The sequence below is a fragment of the Epinephelus lanceolatus genome, chromosome 17 (assembly GCF_041903045.1).
Source record: "Epinephelus lanceolatus isolate andai-2023 chromosome 17, ASM4190304v1, whole genome shotgun sequence".
NCBI classification, from domain to species: domain Eukaryota; kingdom Metazoa; phylum Chordata; class Actinopteri; order Perciformes; family Serranidae; genus Epinephelus; species Epinephelus lanceolatus.
Genome location: NC_135750.1, coordinates 33,130,893 through 33,145,347, shown reverse-complemented (window position 1 = coordinate 33,145,347; position 14,455 = coordinate 33,130,893). Strand labels below are relative to the sequence as shown.

Genomic DNA, 14,455 nt, shown 5'->3' with positions numbered 1-14,455 from the left:
AACATCTGGTGTCAGGGCAGGTCGCACCAGCAGCCCAAATATCAACCTCGGTTTTCAGAAACAGCTTAATGAGATCCGGTCAACATTCAGGAAGCGGTGTAGCACATCAGTGGGGTCTGGAGTAAATCTGTGTTTCTGGCAGCAGTGACCCTGCTACTCAGTGGCACAGCTGGGCCAGAGTCAAGGACGTCAAATTAACAGCTAACTCGGGGCAACATGCTGAGAAAATGTGACCCTGCTCCAGAATAATGACGAAGGCAGACTGCTGGAATTTCCTAAGAATGTGAAGTTGCACAGAAATACCCATAATCCAGTACTGGTGTGGGACAAATGCCATTATCAGTTGCTGAGTCCCAGCTTAAGGTCGCCCAACAAACAACCCCTCGAACAGAGAAGGCTTTGTTTGTCATTGACATTGTGCTGAACTAAAATGGCCTCCCAGTATCACAGAAAGCTGTCTCCCTTTCTCCCTCGTTGTATAACATGAGCACCTTGCGAGACTCCAGCCAGCAGCAAGAGGGTCAAACAAAGAGGTGGCAGGTTCAGAGGTGCTGCTCCCTCGTGTCCCCTTTAAGTCCAGGTCACATTCACTCTCATCACCACATCCACACACTAAGGGTGATGACTAGCCGGCTGAAGAATTTAGCGGGCAGTGTGACACACCGGGAGGGTGACCAGGTATCCTTTTACCCCCCTCAAGCTGCTGACAGACGCATCGGAGCAACATTACGCTTCTATTAAATGACATTTAAAAGTTTAATCAGCTCCAATGGGCGACTGTTAGCGAACAAGGGGGTCATTGTTTAAGTGGGTAATGGTGCTGGCACCGTTGTGATATGTGTGGAAGTGGACCAAGAGCGCTGGAGGCCGATCAGGTGAGCTGGAGTGATTGATGGAAGAGAACACGCTGCCGGCCAAGCTGCTGTTTACTGCGGTGTTATTAGGCATGGTGCTGGACAATGCCAACCTCATAAATGAGCATCAGAGCAAGTCCAAAAATGAGGCTGATGATGGCGTGGCAACAATGTGAGAATAAGCCAGCACTTATTTCATATCATTACACAGGGTTATCAGAGCTGCATGTGAGTTGCACAACAAATGACTGCATTGTCTGAGAAAGTGACCTTTTGCCCTTATTTTCTGTTTTTCAGTTAGCTTAGCATAAAGACTAGAAATGGGGAAACAGCTAATGTTAGCTCGGCTCTGTCCAAAACCAACAAAACACCCCAACCAGAACCTCTTAAGCTCCCTAATTAACATGTTATAAATCTGTTTGTTCAGCCTGTACAAAACTGAAGTGTTAAACCAACAAGTTGTTGTTTAATGTGAGGTACTGTTGTGTGTAAGCTTTAGAAATGCTGGTGGGCAGATTTTGTTACCTCAGGATAGAGCCAGGCTAGATGTTTCTCCATTTCTGCAATTATACATGTAAGCTACATGGCTCTAACTTCATCTTTAGCATACATGAACAAGAAAGAAAAGTAATTTCCCAAATGTCAAATTATTCTTTTAACCATTCCCACAAATAGAAATTATACTTATGGGTTTTATGATGATGAATTTTATCATAGCCTGTATCCATTAAAGGAGTAGTGTGTAGGATATAGTGGTATCTACCAGTGAGGACTGCAGAGCGCAACAAGCTGAAACTTCTCTTATGTGCCAAGTGTAAACTCCCAGTTAGGATTCCTGTTTTTTACCGGGAACTGCATTATAAGCAGTGGACTCCACAAAGAAAAAGACTAAGTTAGTTAAACCGATTAAAAACTTGGAATAAAGCAGTTTCACATTACAACCCCCCCGCCCTCGGCCCCCCATAACCCCCATAAGGTCCAGACATTCAGGAAACTTTTTTACCAGGAGCTAAACTATCCACAGAGGTCTCTTCGTCCCCAAAACAAATGAACCTGGTGATTTAAACCGGTAAAATTACTGAATAAAGCAGTTTCACATTAAAAATCTGTGTTTTTCTAATGCTGTTATACTTGTCGTGGAGAGGCAGCTAACTACAGGGGCCGACGCAACAGCGCAAATGTTTTATTTGTTCATTCTGAGCCACTGTGGAAACACAGCAGTCCAACATGACGGACTCCGCTCACTACGTAGACATAAATGCTCATTCTAAGATAACAAAAACATAGATTCTCATCTTCAGGCGATTGTTTACTAAAGAAAACACACTACTAATATTGTATTCAATTTCTGCCAATATATATTTCCATAAATCATACATACTGAACCATTGAGGAAGATTAAATGTCGTAGCCCTAAACACTGGCCCTAAAGAATGTGAAGTTGATGTCATGCCATGTTAAATTGGTTTGGATGGGGCTCTCATGTTCCGAGGACCATGCTGTGTTATTGATCCTGCTACAGTAGTAATGGTATTTGGACAAGCTAATCAAGATAAACAACACTGATCCAAATTATTTTGCAGCCAAAGGATTGATTACAGGCCCTGGCGCACTACGTCTACTCACATCTCTGGACATTGTAAACTATTTTGTAAACTATTTTGTTTTTGGACCGAGAAGTAACAGAGTGCAATCACTGGAACATGGTGGCTCCGTCCCATGCGGCTTGACCTGACTTCACATTCTTTATAAACAGCAGCTATAAAGTATGTCTATGAAATTCCAGCAAATAAACATTCATTGAAGATATTTACTGTAAAATCTTTGGTAAACAAGGCTTTACATTCTGACATGTTGACAAGTATTTCTGACAACGTCCTGCATTTATTTCTGACCTTTAAGCAGTTCTCACAGCGTTCTCAATACTGTCTTTCATCAACATGTGCTTTGAGCTCTGCTGGAACACATTTGCCCCATGGGCATGAACTATGTATACGTCTACTGTACCAGTCATTTTATTTATAAATGAGATTATGGAACCACATCTGATCCTTGTAACCTCCATAACACCCCTCACCCATCCATGACTCCCCGGCCTTGTTTGGACATCACAATGATGGTTTATGGTTTCCTTCTTGGCGCCCTGTACTGACACCACCCAGCCTGTGCCCTCCATATGCCCCTGAAGGACTGGCATCCACACACACCACTGTGACCTGAATACCAGGCCCACACACATGCACTCACATACACACCTCACTCAGCGTGGTCACCACCTTTGATTGTCAGTTATTTGTTTGTTAATGATCAGTATTCTATCCAATATGGCTGCCACTTCTTCCATGATGCTGTGTAAAGAGGTTGTGTGTTTGTCTGAGGCAACCATTAATGTACAGTAAGTGTACCTGAACACTTGATACCAGTTGCTCCCAACTCTCATATCACACACAGACAGTCTTGTGATGCTCCAGCGTAACCAGAGCGACATGCCTGGGTGCTCTGACATCACGATGACGCAGACGCACATACACAATAAGATCTGCTCATTGATCCCAGGTGTATATACTGTATATATTTATGTGTGTGTGTGTGGTGACACTCGGTCCAGTGAATAGAGCTTCCTCTGCCCGTTGTCATTCTGAGAGGCTTTGCAGCGGGCCGCTTCCTCCATTAATCTGTCTCCTTTTACCAGAGCTGTCAAGACTGTGGCATGTGTGTGTGTGTGTGTGTGTGTGTGTGTGTGTGTGCGTGCGTGCGTGCGCGAGTGTATTCAAGCATGTGTACTGTACCACACAATGTGTTCATGTGCCTCTCATTGTCAGTGTGTGAGTGTATTTGTGCATGTTTGAGCACACCATGTAATATTTCACTCCTTACCCACAGGGATTAGACCATTCATCTCCCGAAGCCCCTGTGTAGGTGTCACACACAGCGCTAATGAGGAGAGGATGGAACAAGGGAGAGCCGGCGAGCGAGGAGGGAAAAAAGTAAAAATAGATTTCTTTTCGGATGGCAAAAAAGAGGCGACAGTGATCGATAATTCCTGCGCGAAAATCGAAGTATTGACGGATGGGGGATTTTCATGCCAGGAGCGACAGGGCCGTGGGCGATTGTGGAGTTTTAAGAAAAGACAGGGAAGGAAGAGGATTAGTGCTTGTAGCCCTGCGGGGAGGGAAAGGGTTAAGAAATAGGGGCTTTGCTGAGAGCAAAGGCAGTGACTCTTCCCATAACACAAATCAATTTACACCATCCTGAGACATTGATTATAGCTGGCTCATACCTCACATGGTAACAGCCGACATCAAACAGACACTGTCAAGCCTGTAAAACCACACAACGGGGGCATTATCTGCCGCTCGCCGTGTGTGTGTGTGTGTGTGTGTGTGTGTGTGTGTGTGTTGTTCAGCAGACCAGATATCTCTCTGCTTCCCCAGTTACTCAAACAAGGGGATGGCTGCTAGGCAACCAAGCCACATCACATCACATCAGGCAAGCTGGGAGAGAGCGAGAGACACAGAGAGATAGAGAAGGAGAGAGAGAGATAGGAGGAGGAGGGAGTTTGGAGGCAGAAAACTGTGCTGGCAGTATTACATAAGCCGGCAGCCCAGTCCCACTGCTCACATTAATGTAGTTAGGCACTCGGAAGTGATGTCCATTAGTCACAAGTGACAAGGCAGGTGAAGACGCGGCATCCAGCAGTGATTTTTAAAAGCCATTGTTGTTTATAATGGAGCGCATTACGAACAGATGAGTCAAAAAGAAAAAAATAACACACGCACACACACACACACACACACACACACACACACACACACACACGCACACACACACATTATAAGCGGATGAGTCGCCTACTGTACTGAACAAACAGAACAAACAGAATAGGGACTGATAACACCCCAGAGGGACAGTTTAAAACAAACACACATACATGAAGTTACACAATAAGAAGACATACTGCATGAAAACACACAGGCACACACATAAATAATGAAGACATATTGAATGATATGTGATTGTCCTTGCAAGAAAATGTATGAGCTCTCATTTGAAGATGAGAGGGTGTGTGTACATGAAAGCTTCGTCAATCAACATGATCATCAAAAATACATCAAGGGCTAAAATAAAGATGAAGTGGAGCTGCTGTTGTAACTGACAGCCTACACATAATCTATGTATCTGCATTTCTACATAACATACATTCTATCTCAAGATGCAACCAGCACATCTCTGTGATTTATGAACCAATAAACTGATACCTGATAATTCTGATTATTTAAAATATTACTCATTTGTCACAAATTGCAAAAGAGCTATTACTTCTGGGCTTATAACTCCATAGGAGATGTACTTCCTTACAGTACTTACATTTATAAACATGATTCTTTCTTTACACTGCTCTGAAATCGGCCTCTGTTGCTTTTCCTGCACACACACACAGTATTAATATCCAATATTATTGTCACTGTTTTGTGTGTAAATATGCAACATTAAGGGACATTTTTTTTGCAATTCTCCATCTGATAATTTAGGAATTCTCATATAGTATTTGGACAGTTAGACTAATAATTAAGAGGGTGACAATGAAACTCACTGAGATTTAACAATAATTAAGAAATACTTGTTAAAGGAATACTTTGAAGTTTGGGAGATGCACTCCAATCGCTTTCTTGCTGACAGACAGATGATTATATTGATACCACAATCATATCTGCTCGCTAAATATGAAGCTACATCCAGGAGTTGATTAGCTTAGCTTAGCATAAAGAGTGGAAACGGGGAAACACTGAAATTGGCTCTGGCGAAAGACTACAAAAGAACTTGTGGTTTTACCAGGCTTCTGTGCTTGAGAATTTCTTAAAGGGGACTTGTTATGCTCATTTTCAGATTCATACCTGTATTTGGGGTTTCTACTACAGTTTATTTTCCTCATACTGTTTGCCAAAATAGACCTGTATTTACTCTCTGCATAAAACGCTCCATTTCAGCGTCCATCTCTTCCATCTCCTCTCCTGAAAAAGCCCAGTCAGCTCTGATTGGTCAGTGTTTCCAGGTCTTTCGTATCTTGGTGTCTTTACAGTGCACCGTCATTGCAACCACGGAATGACTGTAACAGAGGATAGCTGCACTTTCTACCTTGAAAGATCACCAGAAGCTTTTAAAATAAAATCTTCACTGGACAACTGGGAGAATTAAAAGCATCAGCAACCAAGAGAACATGATGTTAGCATACAGCTACATGTAGCAGTGTAGGCTACGTAATGTTAACGCTTGTCTGGAGCTGGAGCTAAAGTAATCCATCACAAGCTGATGTCAGCTTGTCTTGAAAGTAGGAAAACATTGGTAACAGAGTATTTAAAATGGTCTGCAGCCTGAGGTTTTTGTTGACAGGGATTACTTTTACATAAGTTTACCTTATCATTCAAAACTTTGGCCACATTTTTTTATGAATATCTGACACTGTAACATTATATATATGACAAAAAAGAAGGAAAAGCATAATAGGTCCCTTTTACGCTAAGCTAACCATCCTCTGGCTGTAGCTTTATATTTATCTGAGAGATGTGAGTGGTATCAATTTCCTCATCAGGCTTTTGGCGAGAAAGCAGACAGGCCTATTTCCCAAAATGTCAGACTTTTCATTAAAGAAACATTTTTCACCCAGCACTGCTTTTCAATGTATCTGCACCAATGTATAATTATACATCAACAGGCTATTAGCTTTACCCTGACCCAAACCTCCACCCCAGCCCAGGCCCCTCAAAGCTCCCTGGGGATGATGTTGAAGGGCCGAATGGGGCAGGAAGCCTCCAACTCCAGGGCTGTCAAGAAGCAGTCGGGGGCCTGGCTGGCACCACGAGACTGCAGGGCCTCGCCCAGGCCACTCCACGCCTCGTGGGAGGTGCTGTGGACCTGAACCGCATCACGCAGGACCTTCTCCCCAAGGTGGACACGCCCAGTTTTCACCAGCAGACGGCCCTGGATGGACAGATGGAAAAAGACAAAGGAAATATAAGAAATTTAGGTCTGTATTATTATATACCGTATGTATACTATTGTAAGGCTCATCAAGTAAGTGTTATTTTTTTTTTTTTTTTTTTGTGAAAATCTACTTGCTGAATTTACTCCACTGAGCTAAAAGTTGACCTTTGACAGAATGGTGATATTGCATTCATCTGCAGCTACTTGTCCCTAATATTTTTTTCATCCCAAATATCTACCATTAAAACATTTTTCATGGCATGATAAGATCAAGTTAGCAGATGGTGGCTTTTTGCAAAGAAAAAAAATCCAAACCTTGGATTATAATGCCTGCTGTCCTGTGGACTAGTTTAGAACCACAAAAAACAACAACAGAAACAGCAACAACGGCCAACTGTACTATACTCGAGTCATATTCAACTGGGATTGTACAACTGAACGGAGAAAATCCACAAATCGTGATATTAGGAGCAGTCCTCTGCTGAGAGATGATGCATGAGTTGTGCACACAGATACACTCACAGTAATGAAAGCTGATGCTGTGTTTAACCTGCTTGGGTCGGAGGAGAGACTGCTGGTCAATGGGACTGTTTAAGTGCAATGTAGTTACCGTTATGTACACAAATCACTGCTGATTTGCCAAAGCATATCCTCGCTTCTTAAAATCTTAAATTTTTTGACCTTCAGACAGTGGGAAAGGTGTTCGGTTTTACTGGTCAACACTAGTGTCAATGTGTAATGCAAATGAAGAATGAAAATCAATTTCAGATTACACTGTACTCTCTTTTTGTCAAAGTTATGTTGTTAGAGTAAAATCTTATTGGCAAAATCTGTGATTTGGGAACCAGCTGTCAAAGAAGCAACGCATTGCACATGCAGCATCCGGTAGTTTGTAATTTTACTGTTAGCCTTCGTTTTCTTCCAAAACAAATTAAGCTACCCGGTGGCTTGTTTTCAATCTGTACGATCATCTGACTGCTCGGGCTTGTTGCCGTGTTGGACCTATTTTCAGCTATGTCGGTGCGTTCCCAGATCTCAGCAATTAACTCTGTGAGCACAATGTTATTATAACCAAAAGACCCTGAGCTACAATAAAACACATTTGTCCATTCAATTTATCAGAGGGAAATTACTAAAATCACTGTCACTGTTATTAAATATTAGTCATAATAATTAGTTACTTACGTCACTCAGCCTAGCACAAAAGTGCCTTCCACCAACTCTAAAGCCTCCACACCCACTGCTCACATATTCTGTATTTAACTGGTTTAGAAATAGAAAACGAGACGTTGTGGCTTTACAAGCAGCCAGCCTACATTTACTGACCATCAGCAGTTAGCTTAACATTAGCCACAGTGAAGTGTGCCGTGCTTTGAAGGCAATTTTTGTAGTGACCAAACAGTGGAATTGCAACTTCCAAGTTGTTATATCATACCATAGACCTATACCTAGTCTATTAGAGCCGCACAACTGAATCATTTTATCCCCATTCAAATTAATGAGCACTAAACTGGAAGTAGCTGGCTTGGCCAGTGGAAGTGTCTAGTACACCTGCTCTTTGGGCCCAATGATGCGGAAGCAGTGTCAATCACCTGGTAATTTTATACACAGCAACATTTTTGGCTTAATGCGCCACTGAGCAACTTTCATGAAAAATTAACAGGGTGCCACCTCAAACGCAGATGCAGCTCTCTTTATACAACCATGATTTATGTTCACACACTTTGAACCAAACCTAGAGATTCCAAAATGTAGGTTTACCAGTGGCCAAAGTTAGCAAGCCAGCTAAGAACACACAACATGTACATAAGACAACTTTGGAGCTAAAAGGTTAACAAGTAGCTAGTAGATTCAGAGAGACCAAACTGATATCCACCATTCATGAATCTCCCAGCGACACAGTGAAAAAACTGACGCCCAGATTGTCAAAGTTGAGAAGCGAAACGTGATCTAATTATTGAATTTCAAATAGTAATCCCTTACCCTACTCATTACTAACAAATGTGGCATTGCCCAACATTTCTCACTACCCGTCTCGAGAAAGTTTCAAAACTGTAAATGTATTTTCTTACATATTGAACTCTGTAGCTCTGTTAGGAGGCAGAAAAATCTCCTAACAATGATATAAAAATGGTTGGTGCTTATTAGTTTACACGGTTTGTGCTATATGGCCCAAAACATTCAAAGACATTGGTATGTTTCTTTGCAGGTCATGATATTCTTTAGTCTTCATTTGTAGTGGCGTGCTGGGTGACTACTGCCCAGGGCTCTGCCAGGGAGAGTGGTGGGTATGCATGCAATCTCATCATTCACTGATTTTATACTGTATGTATGTACAGTATACACTCTATATGCATGACTGTGGCATTAAAAGATATGCAAGGAGGGAATAAGAAGTATGTAACTGGAATTTCATGTAAACTGTATGGATATACAAATTGAATAAATTGTTGTTAAAGCTGATACATAGGATAAATAAGTGTCTGTCAGGGTGTGTGTGTGTGTGTGTGTGTGTGTGTGTGTGTGTGTGTGTAAAAAGAAGTATATGGAGACAGAGAGGGATATCATGGATGATATCTGTTGTCACCATGTTAAAGGTCATGCAGAACTTTGTGTGAATGTGGAAATGTGTTGTGTCTCTTTGGAGCTTGGCTCAGTTGGGGTGCGGTGTGTTTGAGAGCCCAGCAGAAGAGGCTGTCATGCAACTGACCAACAGCATGGAGTCAAATCTGTCTCACACACAAAGACGCCGCACACACACACATATATATATATATATTTAAGCAACAGTGTCACATGCACACTCAAGGTGACAACAGGCAGCCTCTCTTGCACAACAGCATTCTCTCCCTTACTTTGACTATCTGTATCACACACACACACACACACACACACACACTGAGCTGGCCTGAGGTCAGACAGACGAGTCTTGTTATGCAGTCTCTGCTCACAAGCTCCAGATTAATTGGGCTGAAATTCACATAGCTGTCTAGGGGCTCTGATGCAACTTTCAATAAAAGCACACACACACACTCACTCTCTTTCTCTCTTCCTCCCTTCCTTCGCTCTCCTTTTCCTCTGCTGCTGTGAGGAAAACACAGAGGAAGATCGAAACTCTTGGGTACGGAGAAAACCTGTCACAGGATGTGCAAACAGGGTTACAAGCTTGTGTGTGTGCATTTGTGTCTACATGAGTATGTGTGTGTATGCATGCATGAGAGTGTGTGGGTGTATGCTTGAGGTGGATGATGTATTCCTTGCCGCCGGTTTGGCCACTAGCTTCCACATCTTACTGTCTGTACTGTTGTCTCTAGACTCACAGGGGTTACATTGTTCCAGCGTTTCTAGCATAAACAAGCCGGCTACTGGGAGACACACACACACTCACACACACACACACACACACACACACACACACACACCAGCACTCACACCCTTCCATCTGTGCCACATGTCAGTTATGCTGGTAACCATGGAAAAGTTGATCCTTCTAGGCCAGCAGCTCAATCAAATAAACACTACTGTATACTGTGGTATGACAGAAACACAGGAGAGGCTGAACAAGACAAGCTGACAGGAAAGCACACACTGCCTGTAAAGGAGGAGGTCAACATTTTATTTTTGAGAGAGAAATTATTAATCTCACATCATGTTAATCTTACAATATTATCTTGCTTTTTTAATCTTGAACAGAGATATAAAAAAATATGATTTAATATTTATAGGGAAAGTTATGTGTCAAAGCTTTTTCTTGACAAACAACCGTTCATCCAACGGCCCAAAAGGCTACTTTCATTTCGGGTCTCTGGCTATAGCTATAATGTTGGTTGTACAGCGTTCAATGGTTGGTATGTATAGTGAGCTTTTGGTTCTAGCGTGGTCACACCAGCATCTAAAATGTCAAAATTTTGCAGTAACATATGTTATTCCAATGGAATGTCTGTGTTCACTCGCTGTCTTACCTGTCAGGTTAAACTCGCAAATATACAATGTCAACCAATAACAATCAATAGCGGTACTGACATTTAAGAAAACAGAGTGCTGGAATGTCCAGAATGGGGGAAGCTGTTGTATCTTAGCTGTGCTGCACCATCCACTTTTACTTAACCTCATCTGTCAAAGTAAATGTTCCCACCAAAAATATATGGTTAACAGACAGATATGAGACAGTAGTCAATGGTTAGTATGTCTTTTGAATAGACAGTTTTTATCTATTGTCCCATTAGTGATTCAGGTAATAAGCAAGAAGTTGGTGTACCCCTTAGATTGTTTTTCTCTTCAATTAAATCATTGACTGAATTGATGTTCATTCCTTTGAACTAAAGGGAGAGTAAACAGTACAGGAAAACAGAAAGAAGCTTAAGGAGCTCTTGTGACTGACTGGTGGGAGACTGCCCATTGTTTTTGATGGCTAATACTTCCAGAGCCCCAGTAGTCCGAAAATGTGCCATTGGACTGAAGGCCCATTTGTCCAACGTTGAAAAAAAAGGTGAATTGCTCTGGAAATAGGCTCCATGTTCTCCCAAGCACATGGCTAATTATTATGCAGAATGACATCATAGGCTAGTATTTGTTTTCTTCATTGGTTGGGTTGGTTAGATTTAGGCATGAGGAGTCATATTAGTTTGGGTTAGAGTAAGAATATCAGGCTAAGCTAATCAGAGGCAGAGCAGGGTGAGTCATGCCTTTGGAGAGATGTGGGTTTGTTTTTGGCATAATGTCAGACATATGGCTTTTCAGTCCTATTGGGCATATTTTGGACCTTTAGGGCTTCAGAATTATGAGCCATTGGAACAATAGCATGTTCGAGCTTGTCCCACTATAATGCCAGCCCCAGATCTGCAAGTTATTACTACATCACAAAGCTTCTAGAACCACATATTTCGCAAAAGCAGGTGGATTAGATTCACTGCACCATTGTCTGGTGAGACAAGGCCTTTATTGTGACAAGACTGGGAGACAGTACAACATGTAAGTCAGCTTTAAATGTTTTGGTAGGTGATTCTTCCATTTTAGTCAGAGCCAGGTTAGGTCTTTCCCCCTATACTCCAGTCTTTATGCTAAGCTAGGTGAACAGTATCCTGATTTCAGCTTGGTACTTAACCCACAGAAATAAGATTGACATTGATCTTCTTATCTCACCCATAGCAAAAAAACAAAGGTATATTAGCCAAAATGTTGTACTATTCCTTTAAGTTTGAGACAAACCGTTTCCAGAGAAAGTTGAACAAGACAGACAGGAAAAAGGAGAAAGATTTCCAATTGGGATGAGAACCGAAGATCACTGAGAGTGACACAGTGAGGAACAAAATGTCTGAGGGAGTAGGAGAGTGAGCAGATAGGAGAGGAAGTGAGTGACCAAATGTGTGTTCAAGAACATTTAGTTTGCTACCGAATGTTTCTGGCAATACACTGATAAAACTGGTATCTATTGGTTTTGCTTTAATTACTCCCAGCCATCTGTCTCCAGTTCTACCTCAGCTGATCCCATGGTGCTTGGCAGTGGAGGTTTGTTTCTTGTCGTGCCATTAAAGCACAACTGAACTAAGCTGAGCCAAACCGAACGAGTGGGCAGTGGTGTTTTCATCCATCTTTCAAGCTACATTTAAGCAAACTTTTGAAGCGCTGCAAACAATACACAACGCTTAATTAAGGGCATTTCCATCAGCTAGATTGAAGAGACTGAGAAAAGCTTCCCGAATGTCACAAACAAACACACCCAACACAGATTTGATTATGGAATTGATTAGCATTGGGGAAATGAGTTTTTGTTCTTCAGTGTCAGCTGATATTCATATTTCATACTGTGCAAAGACAAAAAGAGCACTTTGTAATATTTGAACGTACCAACTACAGCTAAGCAGCCACCACAAAGATGTATTTATGGGAATAATATTTATTGGATAACTTCTTTATTACCCAAAAACTTTTTCTGCCTTAAGCGAGAATTAAAACTTTTCATTATAGTTTGCATTATTTAAAACTTGGATGCAAATCCAGCTAATGTATAAAGCTGCACACTGATTAAAAGCTACAGTATGGGCTATAAACAAATGTGTGACTGGATGTTGATCCAAATGGAATTAATCCAATATTGACCAGACTGCTGGTTAGCTTGAAACATACATACATACATACATGACATAACCACAACATCAATCAGCGACAAAATGGTCATATGGATTAGTTCCCAGAAATTAATGTCTTCTAGACAGTGTAGAGACAGCTGAACTCTAAATTTAGACTTGCAATCTGCTGTTGTCAGCCTTGCTACTGAGGGAGCTGAAGAGCTGTAACTAACAAGACAAACTGAACAATAAGAATATGGTTAGGTGTAAGTACTTTCATAGTTAGAAATAATTCTAAGTGTAACAGCTTTAGACTAGAGATGGTTAAGTGTGTGCTTGGCATGGTTTAAATCCCAGAGATCCATAATCATACAATATGGCAACCAGGGATGTTATGTCATCCAAAAGCTGTCTGTTAAACCGCTGTAGGCTAACATCTAGTACTCACAGACACACAGTGTAACCCAGTGGCCCAATGCCCTGCCATTGAACCAGGTCGAGAGCCTTTACCTGAACCTTTAATCCCATCAGTGGTTGAGTCTGAGCTGGCAGGGAGAGGTGAGCCAAGACTGCTGTATTTACTTTAGTCATGTTGGCTTGAACTTTCCCTACTTATTAACCTATTCACATACAGTTTCCCTCTCATATTTCCTAAAGTGTTAGTTTGACATTTTTTGGAGGTATGCTTACTCCCATTGTTGCTGAGAGTTACTTGAGAAGCTCAATGCCACTCTGTTTCTGTAAAATATAAAGCCACAACCAGCAGCTGATTATTTTAGCTAAGCATAAAGACTGGAAATGGGGAAACAGCTTATCCGACACCAGATACAATGTGTTAATTGGAGATCTTTAGAGGTGTTGACAGGCATATTAAGCTATTTCTTAAGTGGCAATGTGATGAGACCACAGCAAAATGTATTTTAGCCACCTTAAAAGACCCAACTAAGAAAATCAATATCAGATTAGGTGACGCTATATTTGGTATATTTTCTCCACTTTACCTTACTAGTATACACACTAACCAATCATGGCAGCGGTAGACCAGTAACTTCTCTGTTCAGCAAAGTAAAATTGCTGTTTTTGTCAATGTAGTCTGGTGGCTATCCTGGCTACCTATCCTGTCTGACATTGAGGCGGGGTACACCCTGGACAGGTCACCAGACTATCATAGGGCTGACACATAACAATCATGTTTTGGGCAGCTGAGACAATTAGCAAGAATCCGACCGTTCCTCTCTTCCACTGACTTGGAGAAGGTTGTCCATGCTTTTATCTCCTCAAGACTTGATTACTGTAATGCTCTGTACTCTGGGATTAGCAAGGGAAACATCCGTCGACTGCAACTTATTCAGAATGCTGCTGCCAGGCTTTTAACAGGTACAAAGAGAAGTGACCACATCTCTCCAACCATTGCTGCTCTCCACTGGCTGCCTGTGAGTTTTAGAATTGATTTTAAGATTTTACTACTTGTTTTTAAAGCCTTAAACGGTCAGGCTCCTGCCTATATCCATGACTTGCTTTTACCCTACAAACCTGAACGCTGCCTGAGAT

General features: G+C 41.7%; 1 protein-coding gene across 2 annotated transcripts in view; it reads right to left on the bottom strand.

The window, feature by feature from the left end:
* Positions 1-4,736: 4,736 nt before the first annotated feature.
* ttc7a (tetratricopeptide repeat domain 7A) overlaps positions 4,737-14,455 on the bottom strand; it is a 70,322-nt gene continuing 60,603 nt past the window's right edge. For both annotated transcript variants that reach the window (XM_078160632.1, XM_033613135.2), the window contains exon 21: positions 4,737-6,833. In XM_078160632.1, the coding sequence (XP_078016758.1) occupies positions 6,615-6,833 (219 nt within the window). In that variant the 3' untranslated portion in view covers positions 4,737-6,614. The remainder of the gene's footprint in view (positions 6,834-14,455) is intronic.